Here is an 18,083-nt window from a genome sequence, read left to right on the forward strand (position 1 = left end):
GCACCCTCATGTAAGCATGCAGTATGTAATGCACAGAGGCTGTTTGTGTGTTTATGGCAGCAAGTTTGCAAAAAGCCTCCTTCGCTGTTTACCAGTGGGGGCAGATGTCAGGGTTTGCTGAGGAGTAGCAGAAACAGCCACATCTGATTAACAATATTATTGTTGTCTTATACAGTGCCATAAAAAGAGCTTCTTTTTTTTTTTTTTCTTCAGTTACTTCTTACTCTACACTCTGCTGGTATATTGTCCTTTGGCGATGCTGCACCACAATGACACGGCCACCATCCACAGAAACAAAACATGAGTCAAGAGTCAGAAGGTTAAGACAAACAGTGCTACTGTTTCATACCATGGAGGACTTATGGGGGAGCATAACAAACTGTTAACTTAAAAAGGCTGGGGCTCATTCTTGCTTTTTTGAATTTGTGTAAAATTACAATAACAAGTGTTTAACCTGAATAGAACACTTGATAAATACATCTGCAACAAGTAAAACACCAGGAGGGAAAACCCCCCTATGTCTCTACTTCAAAACATATATAAGGGTAATGATCAGTCTCACAGGAGAGAGCAAGTGTTCATGGCTGCATGTACAGTAAACCTCAGCGTGTAAATTTCTGTTTTTGATCCTAACCCTCTTAATGCTTCTCCGTGCGCTTTGATTAGTGGACTTTTTTATCTTCTTTTCGTCTGTCACAACCACTAACCCCGCACGTTTCCAAGCTGCTTATTGAAGACAAACAATAAAACCACTGGCAGCTATCAATGGCAGAGATGAGAAGCCGGGTGCCGTATCTGCTGGGACTGCTTGGCGAACCTGCCTCTGCCTGCGCTTCATCTCCAGCAGCAGCTCTCACTCTCAATTATTTGGCTGCTGTCACAACAAATCAATCAAATTACCGCTCCAGGACTGTGTGCAGCTGCTCCTATTGCACCGCTAGTTGCATTAGCTTTGAAATGTATGAGGTCTACATTTTATCACTGTTATTTATTTAATGCAGCTCTCTCCCCTGCGAGTTATCCTACAACCAAAGCTGACTTAAATCATTAAAGGACGACGTGGAATGCATTCTGCTTGAGAACACTTCAAATTAAACAGCGATAATCGAGGAGGAATGGGCCTGGGCTTTACTGGGTTACAATGACAGATGTTAGGGTAAGAAGGGGCAGACTGGGCTCACATTAACTCTCTGTCCACACTAATGTGGGTATTTCACAAATGCATAGTATGGCTCTGGGTACAGCAAAGGTAATTTAATTTACCCTAAAAAAATATCTGTATCTGGATCAAGGGTGGCAATTAATTTTGTCAGTCAGTTTAAGTTAATGTTTTTGGACACAGCATGTATTTCAGGTTTCTTTAATGTTTTTTGATGTTGATATTACAATCAGCCATCTAAGGAGATGTAAATTCATATAGTTCATGCCTGAAATAGTTCCTCTAGGATTATTTAGTTAAAAATTAACAAATACCAGCTTCTAAACTTAAAAAATGGATCTACTACCTCCAAAAGTTGGAAAGAAAAAATCCAAAACATTGTATTATCTAAAACTGCATAGCCTGTGCTGCTCATTAAACACAGTTTGAAGGGTTTTCATAAAACTTTACACCTATGCTCATGGTAAAAAGATTAAAAAGCCTTTTAAGATTTACAATGAATGGAGAGAGTGGGCCTGACTTGAAGTTCTACTGTAAAACTTACTCTCAAAGAACAGTTCTAGAGGAGCAGAGATGTTTGACTCTACCCTTTAGGTAGCTATTTTACAGTAAAGCTGCAAGATATTGGGAAACTGGCTGAATATTATATTAAAATTTCAATTGGATTTTCATCAATAAAGAAAAAAATATGAATCCCTGAAGAATATTGTATTCCGAACAGTTGGCATTATTATCAAAAACAAAATAATTATATAATGCAAAGTCTATTTAAGTATATATTAAAAAACAGTTGTCTCAAAATAAAAGCTTTTTGATTTTTTTAAATAACAGTATCATTTTTTGGACTTGGGGAGAAGTTTGAAGAGACCATGAATCAAGACTATCGTCAGCCTCAAAACAACTTTGCATGCCTTTTGCTGCCACCAGGGGGAGGTTTGGTTTATGCTTGACATGTCCGCATGTGCCAGATTTGGTCATTTTGGGCTTCTACGCCCCCTGCGTGGACTCTGGCGCACAAAGCACCTCGGCAAATGTGTAACTACGCAGATGGATCCGCGCGTAAAACATAACGAGTGTTCACAAATGTAAACATCTAGAGACATCTCAGGATGTAGCTTACTAATATCATCACTATCGACTGTGGAACAACTCCAGGAAAGAAATGGCTGTTGCTGTTGAACAGCATTAAGAGGCTTTGATAAAATTGTAAATGGCTGTGTTTTTTACTTCCTTGTGTAGTGTGGTGTTGTCAGCTTGCTCTTTGGGCTGAACTGAGTCTGAGTCAATGGTTGTCTGGAAAAATGTTGTTTGTCCTCTTCAAAATTAGAGGAAAGATACTGTCCTAAGTAAAGAAGTTTAGGTAACTTGGGATACTGTTCAAGTGCGAGGGGAGAAAGGAGTGGGAGATTGAAAGACAGATTGGTGGTCTGTTGTGGTGAAAAGAGAGCTGACGCAAAAGGCAAAGCTTCCAATTTACTAGTCGGTCTAAGTTCCTACCCTGACCTATGCTCAGAAATCTGGATCATGTCCAAAAGAACAGGATCCTGGGTACAAGAAGCTTAAATGAGCTGTCTCTGCAGGATGGGACGGTACTCCTTTGGAGATGGCATGACTCATTAAACATGTCAAACTATGACTCTTCATCATACAAAAATTATCTAATAGATCTATGATCTGTGAAAATGAAACATGAAGGAAAAAAATACAGTTTCACGGCATAAATACTGCAAAATGATCAAAATATTATGGATACAATATGATTTTTTCCTCTGAGAAATGTTAGAAAACTGAGATCTTGGTTGTCAAGATCACATTTCATTACAGCTACATGTTATCACATATTATTATCAGATGTTGTTACAGCTATTATATTTCATGGAGTTTGCAGTTAACCAATATCGGTTTTGAAGTGTAGAATATGTGACAGTTTAATTACTGAAGATAACTGCTTTTAATTCCATGGTAGATCTTCCTCTTTTCCTCTCCAAATTGGTCTGCAGGAGCTTTTTCAGTATTACAGCAGAGGAACGATTTACTGCTAACCAGAGGTGTCAAGCAACAAAGTACAAATACTTTGTTACTGTACTTAAGTACACTTTTTAGGTATCTATACTTTACTCTATTACATATTTTTCTTCCTACTTCTGACTTCTACTCATTACATTTTCACACAAGTACCTGTACTTTCTATTCTTTACATTTTTAAAGCAAATGTTACTCGTTACTCTTGGGTTATGCTTAATGTTTATAAATATTTATTTTACGTCATGTGCGCCATCCAATGCAGATCATTGGCGCCATCCACAGCTAGTAAAACTAGTGTAATTGGATGAGTCATATAACGCAAACACTCATTGGTTAGCTAAAGGAAATCATCAGAAGCAAGCAGGTGTTCTTCAAACTGCAAACGCGAATTGTCTATGCCATGCTACAATGTAGGATTCAGAACAAAGATGCTGAAATGTCTGAAAGGTCGGACACAGGCGAGAGTGTATGAGGAGATGGAGACCAACAAGGCCTCCCTCATCCTTGGCCCTTTCTCAAAGCATTTTATGAAATAGTCAAGAAATTAAATTAAGCTTTAAAATTCATATAGTGGCATCTGGCTGTTTCTTCTAAAAGTTACTTTATATTTTTATTCTTTAAGTAGTTTTTGGAGCACATACTTTTTCACTTTTACTTGAGTAAAGAGGTCAAGTTGGTACTTCAACTTTTACCAGAGTGTTTTTAAACTGCAGTATCTATACTTCTACTTAAGTAACAAATGTGTGAACTTTTGACACCGCTGCTGCTAGCTGTTAAAATGAAAAATACAATCTAACTAATTAGTTGTGTAGGTAACTGCGCTTATGTGTTTTACTATTGAAGTCAGATAACCACGTGTATTTACAATAGAATATGAAGAGAATGTAAATCTTTGTAAAAGCAGGTATGAAATGTCCCCTTGGCAGGTTGGTAAATATGTAGGTTGATAATATACGCTTAAAAACAAGGTTGTGCAAATACATACACATAAAAAAATGGGATTGGGATTTTTTTTTTTCCTTCTGAAAATTAGTTGAAAAATCCTCACATACTGTAGGTTTGAGTGGCAGCAGCAAACGTAGGAAGAATGTCTGATATTCTCTAGCTCAGAAAATGTAATGAGTAAAGGGACACAGCATGTTTCTCTCAGCAGACAGAGGTTAAGTCAGAGGCCCGGCCCGCTGAGCTTACCTCTTAAAGGAGCAGCAATCAGCTGAGGCAGAAGAGATCCAGTCTGACATGTCTAACTAGTGTGGAAACATTCAGTTCTTCCCCCAGGAGCCCACCCTTTGGTGGTGTAATGAGCAGACTGATTTCCCTAATTTGTATCATGCCGATCCCAAAAGCAGCGAGCGACACCTCTGAGCGTTTTCATCAAAACGACAGACGTTTCTTTGATTGGCACTGACACGGCGTCTCATTACTGCAGGTGAGTGGGATGCCGACCGTCGCGAGGAAGCCTGAGTGTGTTTTGTGTTTCCTGTGGACGAGTACAGAGGAACAATGTTCTCACCTCACCATAAGAACTTAGCTCTGTGATGTGCTGCCTGGCTTTCTGCTCACAGCAAATGAGGTGGGATATGCTTATTAATATGAAAGCATTCCAGTAAAGCAGCTCCTTGAATTACCTTTGAGTAAGCCATGGAGGAGAGGAGCAGACAGATGACTTTGTTCTTCTTGCTTCAATTTTGGATTAGATGAACAATTGTTTGATACAGCTAGTTTTACAGCTATGATAATCGCACTTTGCTTGTTATAAAACCATGAAATCCAATTTAAAATGCAGCAGAAACGCAGCTTCACTTCCAGCTACAAATACCTCACAATGTTTTCCCATATGTGTCGAACATACTTAAATCTGAATTTCTAAAAATCAGATATGATTTTATTCTCATCTGCCGTCATATTTCTAGACCTCTAGCATGACCCAACCTAGTTTTGCCTCTGTGAAGTCAGCTAGAATTGTGTGCACTCTGTCACAAAAGATAACTTTCCCCCTTGTTTAGTTTCATTGGGAATTTGTTTTTACTGCATGTTTGCAGGCATAAATCATTCTGACAAATAACCAGTTACACTGGTGCCTGTGTTTACTGAGTCTGCCACAAGATGCTGCTCAGTTTTATTTAAGCAACTGCTCCAACTCTACAGCACAACCCCATTACAGTGATAGTTATTCATCACAGTCTGAGAGGTCTGCCCTCTTAAAGCTCGCAGTGGACCAGCTGCTTTGTTGCTGTCAACATCAGGTCCTACAGAACCTGCTTTGATACACATTACCGGAACATTTAATAAAAATCTACTTCGAGGTTGTTAAACCTATAGGTTAGGTCTGATTAGAGATTTCCCCCCTGGGCTTTATCAAGCTGTTGATTTTGTTTTCTTTCTTAGATAATCTGAGAAATGTTAAGCCCCTTGCACTGACTTGATAACAAATCAAAATATATTTAATTTCAATATAAATCTAGCTGTTCTGTGAAAGCCTTAGGGGTTTGTTTGAAAATATTTATTACATAAACTACCAATTTAAGAGCAAGGAACACAGCAGAAAGGCCATGAATAAAGTTTTGGTGAAGAATAGAAAAAAATATATATATAAAACAAACCTCAAAAACATAATTCTCCACCTATAGCAAATGGAAAGGCTGAAGAATAAACAAGAGACGACCATTACTTACAAAGGCCCCAAATAAAATCACTGTTTGCAGTTAGCTCCTCCATGTTGGGGACACAGCAACCATGCAGATAAACTGATCTGTTCAGATGATACCACATTTTAACTTTTTGGCCGAATATAAAGTGTCATATGTGGGGAAAAAAACTAACACTCCAGATAACTTTAACCTTGTGTGAAGCATGGTGGTGGCATCATCATCCTGCGGGAATATTTTCTTTACCAGAAATTTGCAAAGCTGGTCAGAGTTGATGCAATGAACTAAGCTAAATATGTGAGAATACTAGAGATAAATCTGTTAGAAGCTGCAAAACACTTGAGAATAGGGTGGTGAATCACCTTTTACTGGTTTGGATAAAACCAACCAACTGAAAATCTTGGCAATTTTCCGAAATGTATTTTCACCCGATCTGAACTTGAGCTATAAAGAAATAAAAAAAACAATAAACTGTCAAACATTAGAATCTACATGTGCAAAGATAGTAGATACTTGCAGCTGTAAATGTTTTAGATGTCTAGTTTATTCACTATTAATAACCCCTTACTTCAGAATCATGTAATAGTTTGTGTTGGTCTTTTATATGAATTCCTAATTGAATACACATAAACTTGTGATGTGGAAAAATAAAAAAAATTTCATGAGTAAGAGGTAAGCTTTATTATAAGGTTTTGTATGTAATAATAAAAACGTAATTTTGCCTGCTTTCTCCCAGCTGTAGGCTCCAGACTCCTATCATGCAGGCTCTCATGTATACTATTTCGCCTACCTAAACCACCCTTTCTGTGAGACAAACAGCCTTATTAGCTGGTCATTAGCTGCCTCATTACATTTAAACACAGACATTGACTGGGGATCTTCCTAGTACCTCATTATTGCGCCTGGCTGCTGTCTTGTGTCTGATCTGACGCTAATTAGAAAGCAGCGTGTAAATGCTGTAAAGCACACTTGCTTCACAGGTTTTGAAATGGGCTGACTGCTCCCTGGTGACAGCGCAGCACTGTATTATATGTGTGATTAATCAGGCCTGGAGCCCTGTAGCGGCTGAGGAAGGGTGGGGTGGGCGATGGGAGGGGGGGTTTACGGGGCAGAGGCCAGAGCCGCAGTTGTCTGACAGAGGTGCTGTGCCAGCAGGCCTCATTCAGCGGAGCTGTGATGAACTCAGACAGGGGAGAGTGAAGGAGCGCCTCATGGCCAGAGGGCCCCGGACACAGTCAAGACATTTAGCTTCACCCGTGACTTGTGTCACTTTCTCTCCACGGAGGTCCCTTCAATGCATCCCCTTCAGATAGGAGGACGTGCGAACAGCCAGTCTGTCAGTCCACTCGCTTAAAAAAAGATCTGCCACAAAGGCATTTCTGCACAACATATTTTTTCCCCTTATCTCTTCTGGCTGAAGAATTTCATCAGGACGCCTGGCTCAGGATCTCTTCTGGTTTGTTCTTGGCTGACAGAAAGCTGTTTGTTATAGAGTTCTGACACCCTGGCGATGTGTTTGTCGATCAGTTCATCAGATCGCCGAAGCCTCTGGGTTGTCCCTCGTGGACAAGAACGAAGATGTGTTGACGTGCGAGTCAGAATAGCCTGCCGGGCCCATTATCGTCCATTGCTGACGGATACATTGAAGGGCTTGTTGGGTAGATGCGGGTTTATTAAAAGCTCTGCCCACAGCGATGGCTGTTGTTATTTATGCATGTTTGTGTCCATTAGGCTTCTAGCTCCACATTTCCTCACTAAGGGCATCTGCCCATCCATTTCCCCACATGATAGCCACATTCCCTGCACTTTGTGCAGCACTGGCATTATTGTAATCGGCCTCCTAAAAACACACTGCTTTAAAATTTTTTACATTAGTGCCACTCTCTCATCTAAGATTCATGAATGACAGTTTCCCCATCCATTTCTCAATCTAATGGTATAAAAGAGACAATGTTTTAAACATTAAAATGAAAACCATTTACAACTATGATCAAAAGAGAACACTTGGGCATTAAAGTTTAAAAGGTAAGGATAAGTACAGCCATGTGGATGGACAGATGAGGTGGAAAAGAGATAAAAAAAAGTGAAGTACGATGCACTCCTATGTACGGGAAAGAGGCATAAAGTGCTTCTGCACTGCGCTGCAAAACGCTGACCTGTAATTAATATGGTTATACCTCAAGGCAATTTCAGGATGGTTGCTTTTTGAGATACAAATCCCTCAAGATTTCTTACCTGCTCAGGACCAAAGCACTGTGTAAAAAAGTTTCAGTGTTAGTCAAAACAATATTTGTTGTTTGAGTTACAACATATTAGTGTCTATGCTTGATGAATCTTGATGTAAAATAAGAAAATAATATTCCTTAGGTTTGTAGTCATTTACTGACCACTGTTCATTTACTGTTTCATTTACTGTTGAGTTCAACTTCAGAGGTCTCAAGTAACGAAGTACAAATACTTCGTTACTCTACTTAAGTACACTTTTTAGGTATCTATACTTTACTCCATTACTTATTTTTCCTCCTACTTCTGACTTCTACTCATTACATTTTCACACAAGTATCTATACTTTCTATTCCTTACATTTTTAAAACAAACGTTACTCGTTACTCTTGGCTTCGGTTTAATGCAGTAGTCACGAATTAGCGGACCGCGGTCCGGATCCACCTGCTGGCTAATCTGGACCCAACCTAATTTAAAACATTTATAAATGACCACATGTTGTTGGATGACAGCATCTAAACGTCACTTGCGCCGCTTCTCCTGTTACCCAGAAATCCCACATCCTCCGTCTCCTCCTCCTTCGAGCTCGAGGAGAGCATGTACGATATTGTCATTAAATTCGTAGGAGCAAAACATGCAGAAATGAACTCTTAATTTAATACGACATATAAAAAAAATCCCCGCCAGCATCCAGCATATGTGTGGTTTCTGATGGAGATGAAAAATCTGCTTCCTGGTATGTATAAGTACCAATAGTTTGCATCCAATCTTTAAATAAACTCTGTTAGTTTTTTTTTTTTTTTTTTTAAATATGTAAGAATTATGCTCTAATTTGTAGTTAACAATCTTTTGTTACTATATTTTAATTTGACCAACCAGATTTTCTCGCCATTCTTTTTCCTCTTTGGTGTGATTGCAATAGAGGATCTTGACCTGGCCGGACTGGAGGGGAAGCTGCACATTTTGAGGATGTTTGGCTCAACCTGCTGCTGTGAAGCAGGATTCTCCAACATGAACAGAATAAAAAATAAATATGGATCCAGGCTCAAAATGAGCACCTTGATATGTGCTTGAGAATGGTTTTGTCCCCAATCAAACCCAGGTTTAAAGCCTTGCAGGGCAGCCTAAAGCCCACTGCTCTCATTAAGCCAGAAAAAAAAAAAAAAATAACGATCAGTTCAGGTGTTTTATAAAATATGTGAATCAGGAAATAGTCTATATAAAACTGAAAGATTGATGTTCTCTACTTCAAAAAACACTTTAGATTTTAAAACGGAAAAATTTTCTATTTTCTATTTTTTATTTATTTAAAAATTCAATATAACATGAATGCATAAACACCTAATTTTATTTCAGTATTAAATTCTGTTTAAAGTAGCAGATCATTAAAAATGTCTCCGGACCTTTACTGGTTGATGATTTTCTTTATTCAGACAGATTTTTAATTGGTTACTCCTGGTTTTATGTTTATAAATATTTATTTCACAATATGTGCGGCATCCAATGTAGATCATTGGCGCCTTCCACATCTAGTAAAACTAGTGTAATTGGATGAGTCATATAACGCAAAAACTCATTGGTTAGTTAAAGAAAATCATCAGAAGCAAGCAGGTTGTCTGCAAACGCAAATTGTCTATGCCATGCTACAATGTCAGATTCAGAAAAAGATGTTGAAATGTCAGAAAGGTCGGACACAGTCGAGAACGTATCAGGAGATGGAGACAGAGACCAACAAGACTTCCCTCATCCTTGGCGCTATCTCAAAGAATTTTTCGAAATAGTCAAAAAATCAATTCATATAGTGACATCTGGCTGTTGTTTTTAAAGGTTACTTTATACTTCAATTAGTTTTTGGAGCACATACTTTTTCACTTTTTACTTGAGTAAAGAGGTAAAGTTGATACTTCAACTTTTACCAGAGTGTTTTTAAACTGCAGTATCTATACTTCTACTTAAGTAACAGAAGTGGGTACTTCTGACACCACTGCTCACCTTGCAGGTTCTGGAGAGGGAGCGTCATAATTCCCCCTGCAGCGGCAGCAGCCACCAGGCTCTGGATGTTGGCCGTGGGCAGGGAGAGCACCAGGCCCTGCTGTCCACCAAGGTGTCCGCCTGCATTGAAAGGGATAAGGATGGGCTGGTTCATGCCTGGCGTCGCCCCGGACATCACGCCACCCACTGCGTTGGCTAATTGCTGGGCCACCAGGAGAGACTGCAGAGGAAACATAGACATACTGTACATGAATTGCCTTTGAACAAAGATTGGTGGCATTTCTTTAAAACTTGTACAAATGAGTTTTTCAAGACATTTTTCCCAAGCAGATCTTTTATTTAGTTTTGATGACCATAAAAAGTATGTTATATTATTTCACAACTAGACTCGCTGGTTGTTCCCAATTTTTGATTACAATTTGTCTTTAAATAACTGCAGCATTAAACATATAACAACAGTCTTCTACATTTTATCAAGCCTTTCAAAGCAATACAGTTAAAGCAAACTAGCGATTTCAGTTTTATATTTGTTATGCTGATTACTTCATTACACAGAACAAACTCAGACGCTACTGATGATGCTACTGATTTATAACTGTGTTAATATTTTGATTATTATTTAATATTTTTTCAACAATGTTAATGTCAATTATGACGCCTTTGCTCAGATTTTATGGTATAGGGTTGATTTATTCAACAGTAGTATCTTAATCTGCATCAGATATCGCCAATCACTCTCAATCCTCTTATCGTTATCAGACTGGATGGAAAAAAATTGATTGGTGCATTTCTATTAATTATGATCACCGAAGAATCTAAACTGAAACTTAATGCCACATAAATTTTTTTTATAGATATAGAGAATACATTTGTTCAATGAGGTGCTACAATAATGTAACTGTCTTTTTTTTATATATATTTTCATGTGAGCCTTTTTAGATATCTATATTTTTCTTAAAACCATCTTGTTGTTGCCCTCTCATGGTAGCTATTGCAGTTGAAGTGTTTCAAATGGCACATGCTGGTGTGAACCTTTTGTCATTATAGACCCACATTCAGGTATTAATACAACTCCATCAGACACTCATCCCAGTCGAGTCATCCCATTCTCCACCGCTGAGCAACACGAACTTCAGGAATTGCTTAGTCAGCACTTTTAAGCAAGCGGTTCAAACTGATATGTCTCAGACCGACTGGGATCAAAAAAGCCTACATCAACCTCTGGTTAAGGGGGGGATGAAAAATGCTCCACCAACTACAAGCTTCCCTTTACTCACTGTCCATGCTTTAATAAGGCTAAGTTAGTCTAGGCCAAGCTAGCTGTCACATTCTCTTGTCTAAACTGTTCATACTTAGCCCTGGATACCCCTCAGGATCTCTTGGCACGGACCACTTTGGTGGCATTTATATTCTTTGTCTTGGGGGGTTAGAATTTCTATGCAAAAAGTGATGCATAGAATATGAATCTTTGGCCTTAGTATCTGTTTTTCCAAATTATTTTGTCTGAAAAATTTGCTGAAGTTTGAATTAAAGAGCGCAATTTTGAACCAGAAATGTCTACTTTAGCCAAATAAAGTAGCTTTTACTTGATATGGGAGAATGTGTTTGATGGATAGATGGGCAAGTCAGCAGTCAAATATTGCTTTCTCAGAACAGAGCTCCATCTTTGTTAGAAAGCAAAGAATTTATATCTCATAGAGACTCAGTGAACATTTTCCCCTTTGAAAAAAAAATCACTGGCAACACAGAATAATGTGCTTGAAATAGGCAGAGCTTTTGAAGAAATCAGCAGTACTTTGCTCTTTTGAAGAGGGTTGTAACACATCAGTTCTCTTGGATTTGTTCATTTTATCTAAGTTAAAGTAAAATCGTTTTGGGAATCCTAACCGTGTAAAGATGTGTTATCAAAGAAATCTCTATAATCTACTTTTTCCACCAACAGCTCACTACAAATGTGTCCTTCAAACCAGCGGGTTTCCAGTTATAGACATCTGGGCTTTAACCCGGTGGTTAAAAATCTACAGATGTATGAAGGGAAAACATATTTAAGTCTAACCTATGCAAAATTTTTGAAATTATGTCAGCATTTGTTAATGTCAAATGTAATCATACAAGCAACATAAGACAGGACATAGCGGTGATATTGCAAAGTTCAACAATACTCCCAGAGTAAACATGGGATTGAATTGTTTGAAATAAAATAATAAAAGCATTATGTCAGCTTGTATTGCACTCACAGTAAAGTAGGCTGCCTCAGACATTGCAGAACATGCCTGGTTGCACTGTGCACACAAAAGTTTACAAGCCTTTAACTCCAATTGTCAGCTATCTGCTTTGTTTTGCATGGTGTGTGTGCACCTTGTGTAGGATGTTGAGCTGGTCGACTCTTAGGACCACATGCTCCTGGGAGACAGGCGTGTCACAGTGATAACTTTACACATTTCTGAGTGTTTGCACCTACTCCAGCCTGCATGTGATCAGAAAGAGAGCTCGGGCCCCAGAAAACAAATAAAAAGTTGCATTTGATATGAAGCTGTTAAAAAGAGGGGTTGAGTGCTGCTGACAGAATTGCTCACAAACACTGTAAAGTATTCCTCAACTCAACGTTTGCTTTGATATACAACAGCAGTGCATAACAAATCTGAAGCATCTGAGAGCATACATAATAGCATTTGCCATTAACTTTAGAAAAATGAATTAATTATTTGGGGGCTCAAAGAATCCTCAAAGGGACAGATACAGAAATGACGCGTTTGTTAGCAGTGGGTGACACATTTGTAATCTTGCTTTTTTTTAAAACTAAATTTAATCTCAAACAGACACAGCCCCCAATCAAAGGGTCTCCTTAGACATTTCATCTGTGTATCAAACAAAATGAGATCGCCCAGCTTGACAGTAAAGACAGCCTCAGATAGAAGGGAATAGCATTAAAAGACAATTATGAGATGTAGTGCCGATGTATTCATTGTTACAGGCGGCTTTAGAGACGCTGGTAGCTGCTAAGAGAAAGCAGAGGAGAAATGTTTAGGTGGTGATCATATGCTTAGATAACTGCTGATGTGCACATCAAGATCTGACACCACAACAATCGTAGACAGAACAGAATTACTGCAGTTTGAATCCAAAAGCATTCCTAACCCAAAGTTTCTAAACCCCTTCAATTTTCCCACTTTTTGCTCACTCATTCTAATTGGCTAGAGAGTATTCATGGATGTTAATTTTCAGGTCTTAATTTTCAGGTCTGGGGCTATTATAACACATGAATATGTTAAATCCTTCCGCTGCAGCTCTAGGCTATTGTTTGGTGTTGCGGTTGTTGTCAGGGTTTGTGGATGTAGGTCCAAGAGGCTTAATGTGGACCCAAATGCAGAGTAGAATGATGAAGGTAAGATTACTTAAAAAATGTAATGAAAAAGTAAAAAAAAAAAAATAATCCAAAGTCCAGAACTGATCGACAAGGAATCTCAAGAACCAAAAAACTAGGAGACACAAGAGAGGAATAAACCAAAGAATGACAAGGATCAAGCAATGAGCAACTGACCAGGAGGTGTATATATATGGGAGACAGAAACAATAGGAGGACTAATTAGCTGATAGAGAGCAGGTGTAGACAGAAGTACCTAGAAGGAGCTAAGGGAAAGTAGACTGGGACAAGGAGGGACAGAGCGTAACTCAAAAAATACAACACTGCTTAAATATAACACAAAATGGAAAAGAAACCAATGATAGAACGACATAAATCAAAGTGTAACTGAAAACTTAAAAAGAAACTTAAACAGAAGTCCACAAAGGGCAGTAGTGTTGGAAGGTTAACCTCTGCTCCAGTCCTAAATCTTTGCAACCTTTAGAAGTGTGTTTGGGTTTGTTTTTGTTTTTTTCAAACCAGAGTGCCTTTTTTTGGCAAACTCGTGTCCCTTATTTGGAGTATAAGAAACTGCAATCAGGACTTCTCAGGGGCTTATTTCAGCAATGGACTTTTTTTCTCTTCTATAAAGGCCATGTGTGTTGTCCTCTGGGTTGTCCTACATGAGCTGTGAATCTCTAATACCCCATTTACACTACCCTTGAAAAACCGTACCGAGACCAGTCCGAGCCCAGTAACTAAGATAACTTATCATGTGTAAATGGAAAGCAAACTGAACTGAACCGAGCTAGACACAACCGAACCGAGCTAACTGCAGACCAGTTCCAGAGGTGGGCTCGGCTCGGTTTTTCCCTGGCTCGGTTCTCTGATAACAAGAGCGCATAAGCAGAACGCATCATCTCCGTCTGGCTGCACATCCCGATTCACACTCCGTTCCAGTAGTTGGCGGTAATGCCCCTCCGGAAGTAATGGCATTTTAAATAATAACACCGAAGTACAGCAATAATAATCAAGCATAACTTTCTGAATGTGACGGGTGCCGCCATTTTGATTTGCTTGATTCCCTCTTTCTTCGTCTTCTTCTTCTTGTGTTTTATGGCGGTTGGCAAACAACTTTTGGTGCATTACCTCCACCAACTGCTTGATTTCCTCCTTCAGTACTGGCAGTAATACCGCAGATTGTCACTAGGAGGCGAGGAGTCGAGGAACTGAGATAGCGTGATGTGTTAACGGTCGTCAGAACCAAGCTTGGCCTGGTTAACTGATCCGAGCTCGGACCGGTAGTGTAAGGGTAGTGTAAATGGGGTATAAGTTACAGACCATAGTGCACAATCAGTTGTGTCCTATTTTGTAATGTTGTTTCAGATAAAACTCCATTGAAATATCTTGAATGTTGTAGTTGTAACCTGAAAATGTGTGAGAAAAAGTTCAGTGGGTATTTATACTTTTGGAAAACTCTGTCTCGTTTTGCTCAAAACCCTAAACTTTGCTAATCTAGATTAAGGAGCCGTCCGTCTCCTGGCTTTTGGCCTTAAAGCTCTCTGCTGTCCTCTCTGTAGGTGCTACCGGAAAGTTGCTGTACATCGCTTGGAAGACCTGACAGCTAAGTGTTGAGAAGTGGTCTCCTAGGGGCCCCACTGACACACAGACTGGGTTTAGCGTTGAGCTCTGGAAGAGGAAACAGCCCCACTCTGGACTGGATGTTCTACCCTGTCTCTCTGCTCATCAGGGGAGAATAGGCCCCTCCATCTGCTTGGCAGCTCTGGCACTGAGAAATTGCCCATAATCGCACAGATAGCAGACTTTTGTCATCCTGACTGCAATTGGGAAACAGAAAGAAGGTAGATTCATGTTGGGTAAACTACCATCAGATAATGGTTGTTTGAACAATATCCGGCTCTGAGGCGAGAATCTATCACAACATATTGATCCTGGAGCAGGAGAATTGGGTATGGCATGCGGAGCGCTTTTGTTTCTGAAAAGTGTTAGCTTCACAGACTGTACTGACAGCATTAATATATTAGATGGTGACTGCTGAGAGCCGCCTGCTGAGGATAAGACTGTAAGTGCTGCTTGCTTCTGCTCTTCTACCTCTTGAGTTTTTTCTTATCTAAATCAAAAACAGCATATATGACCAGATCTAGGTAATCAAAGAAATCTCCCTAAGCAGATTAATTCAACCAAAAGAGAAAACAATCTCTTTAAGTGGGGATTTGTCAGCATTTAAACCTCTCTAGTTAAACTCAACAACTCTCTTGTTGTCCAGTGTTTCCTCTTTTTTCTGTCCTGATGAGGGCTGACTGTCACTGAGCAACACTGAGAGCAGAGAGAATAGCCTTATTAAACAGGGTGAGGGGAACGTGAGATGCTCTGTGAGTGTGTGTTGACTGCTGACATGAAGCAACACTAACCAGATAGATGTTCATTAAACATCACTGGGGCACCAGGCCAATAAATCCAATCAGATAGGACAAAGCCTGATTGAGCTATTAACAAGGCTGGAGGCCGGGGCTCTCTGCTCTCTGCTTGTTGTGACAGAGCCTGTATTGTCAGCTTGTTAGTGCTGCAGCTCAATTACATTTGAAGATGATGTATGATGACTAAATATTTTAACATTTCACATCGTAGCATTCACTGAGGCTGTTTATGTGTTTCACACACAACATGCACTCAATAGGAACACAGAAAAGAAGCCTAATAGGAAGCGTCACTCTTTCAACCTGTAGGCTTTCTCTAATGGCTCTGAAAGTGCCACTTCTATGTATCTTTGACTTCTTTTGGCATTATCTCTCTATACTCTGTAATGGATGGTTGATGACTCAGATGTTCCAGCAGAATGTGAAAAGATATTGGCACTTTATATAAAACTATTAGCTCTTCTCTACAAATCATTGAATTCAAGTTTTCTGTTCACCTCTTTGACCAGATATGTAGAACGCCTAAACACAAAGGCATGCAGTCTCAAAAAACATATGTGAAGGAATGGGTTGCTCTAAGAAGCTCAGGTTCAGAGCGGTACCGTGATATGAGCCCGCATGCAAGGTAAATTCCATCACTGCTATCAATTTTGCAGTCCATGTCTGTTGTATTTCCACAAAGTGTCAGTGATTGGGATCGACAGAAACTCAGCCACAAAGTGTTAGACCTAAAATCAGAGCGGCTGCCAGTGGAAACTGAAACACAGAGATTAAAGAGATTGCTAGCTTTCCGTAGAGTCAATAGCTGCAGATCTCCAAGCTAGATGTGGCTTTCAGATTAGCTCAAGAACAGTGAATAAAGAACTTTATAGGATGGTTTTCAATGGCATATGCAACTGAATAAGCCTTTCTTCACCAAGTACAATGTAAAGTGTTGAATGCATCGGTGTAACGGATGCAGCCGATCGGATCGAGCAGTGAAGACAGATTCTCTAGATTGACCAGTCATGGCTGTATAACTTTTAATTGGATGAGTCTGTGTTCGGCATTTTCCAAAACCACATTACTTGCCTGGTTTCTTACCATTTCTTTAAAAAAAAAAAGTTTTTGGATGTAATGAAAAATTTTGAATATAACTTAATTCTGATTATGAACATATGACCGAACCCAAATGTATAATAATAATTAACGGTTGTGTCCCTTTATATTCGTTCATATTCAGTACCTGTGTATATCAAAAGGTACAACTTGGAAATAACCCTTAAGGAAGTATTAAACATTTTAAAGGTTAAGCTTTAATCAGCTTTAAGTGGGAAATTAATCATAATTATGAAAGGAATAAACATCAACCTGTCTGTATGATCTGATGGGTTTAACTTGATGAACTAAGAAACTTAAATATAAAAACTATTTAAAAATATTCTAATTTCTAACTCTATATGAGATAAACCAATTAAACAGTGTTAGTGCTCTAAGCAATACATGTGACATTTCGACCTCCAGCTGGCACCTCGCTGGTTTCATGATTTGTGACGTGTTAGATAAAACTCAGCTATGCCTGAGTAACAGCATATCTGACTGCATTGATTTAGGTAAAAGAGCAAATTTACAAAAGCATGTTTAACAGCAGCAATCTAACTAATATTAATATTATCACAATCAACAATGTTTCTTTCTCTTTTTATTCTCCCACTCACCTGTGGGCCCATTGGGTATCCAGGGTGAGACTGTCCCAGCTGACTCTGCTCAGACGGGCTGCTGCTGGCGTCAGACTGAACTGATCCGTCACGAACTCCTAAAAGAGAGACGGGGATAGAGCAGAGCAGAAAAAGCACAAATTAGAGCGTAAACAAAGATTCAACCTGTGATCAACACAGACTTTATAAGCAGATAAACACAGAGCACATACCAAGCTGTGATATTACAGCGCTGAGTAGAGAGGGCAGCAAGGAAGGGGGGGAGGAATTTGTATTTAAGTGCTTTATCAATAACCACTGTAGCACTGAATAAATTACCAACCAGCAGAGAGAGTCATTGATGGCGGATGATGCATACTGGCGGGTCCCCGATGGCCTAGATTACCGCAGAGAGATAGAGCTCCACCACAAACGCTGGGGCCATATTATTCAGCCATTTACATCGCTGAGTATCACTCATCTGAGCCCACTCCCCCCTCTGCTCTGAGCCTGCAGCTATGAGACACAATTAGACCTGTTTGCTATGAGGGCAGAGTGGAGCTGAGCAGACAGGGACAT

The 18,083-nt window shown here is 39.4% G+C and overlaps 1 protein-coding gene across 4 annotated transcripts in view; it reads right to left on the reverse strand.

Annotated features, from left to right (window-relative positions):
* The window catches only part of pou6f2 (POU class 6 homeobox 2), a 114,967-nt gene that overhangs the window by 66,343 nt on the left and 30,541 nt on the right, over window positions 1-18,083 (reverse strand). For all 4 annotated transcript variants that reach the window (XM_015375662.1, XM_015375659.1, XM_015375661.1 and 1 more), the window contains 2 exons: window positions 17,526-17,623; window positions 10,048-10,267 (listed from right to left, as the gene is read on the reverse strand). In XM_015375662.1, the coding sequence (XP_015231148.1) occupies window positions 10,048-10,267; window positions 17,526-17,623 (318 nt within the window). The remainder of the gene's footprint in view (window positions 1-10,047; window positions 10,268-17,525; window positions 17,624-18,083) is intronic.

Source organism: Cyprinodon variegatus, unplaced genomic scaffold, assembly GCF_000732505.1.
Source record: "Cyprinodon variegatus isolate N-32 unplaced genomic scaffold, C_variegatus-1.0 Scaffold123, whole genome shotgun sequence".
NCBI lineage: Eukaryota > Metazoa > Chordata > Actinopteri > Cyprinodontiformes > Cyprinodontidae > Cyprinodon > Cyprinodon variegatus.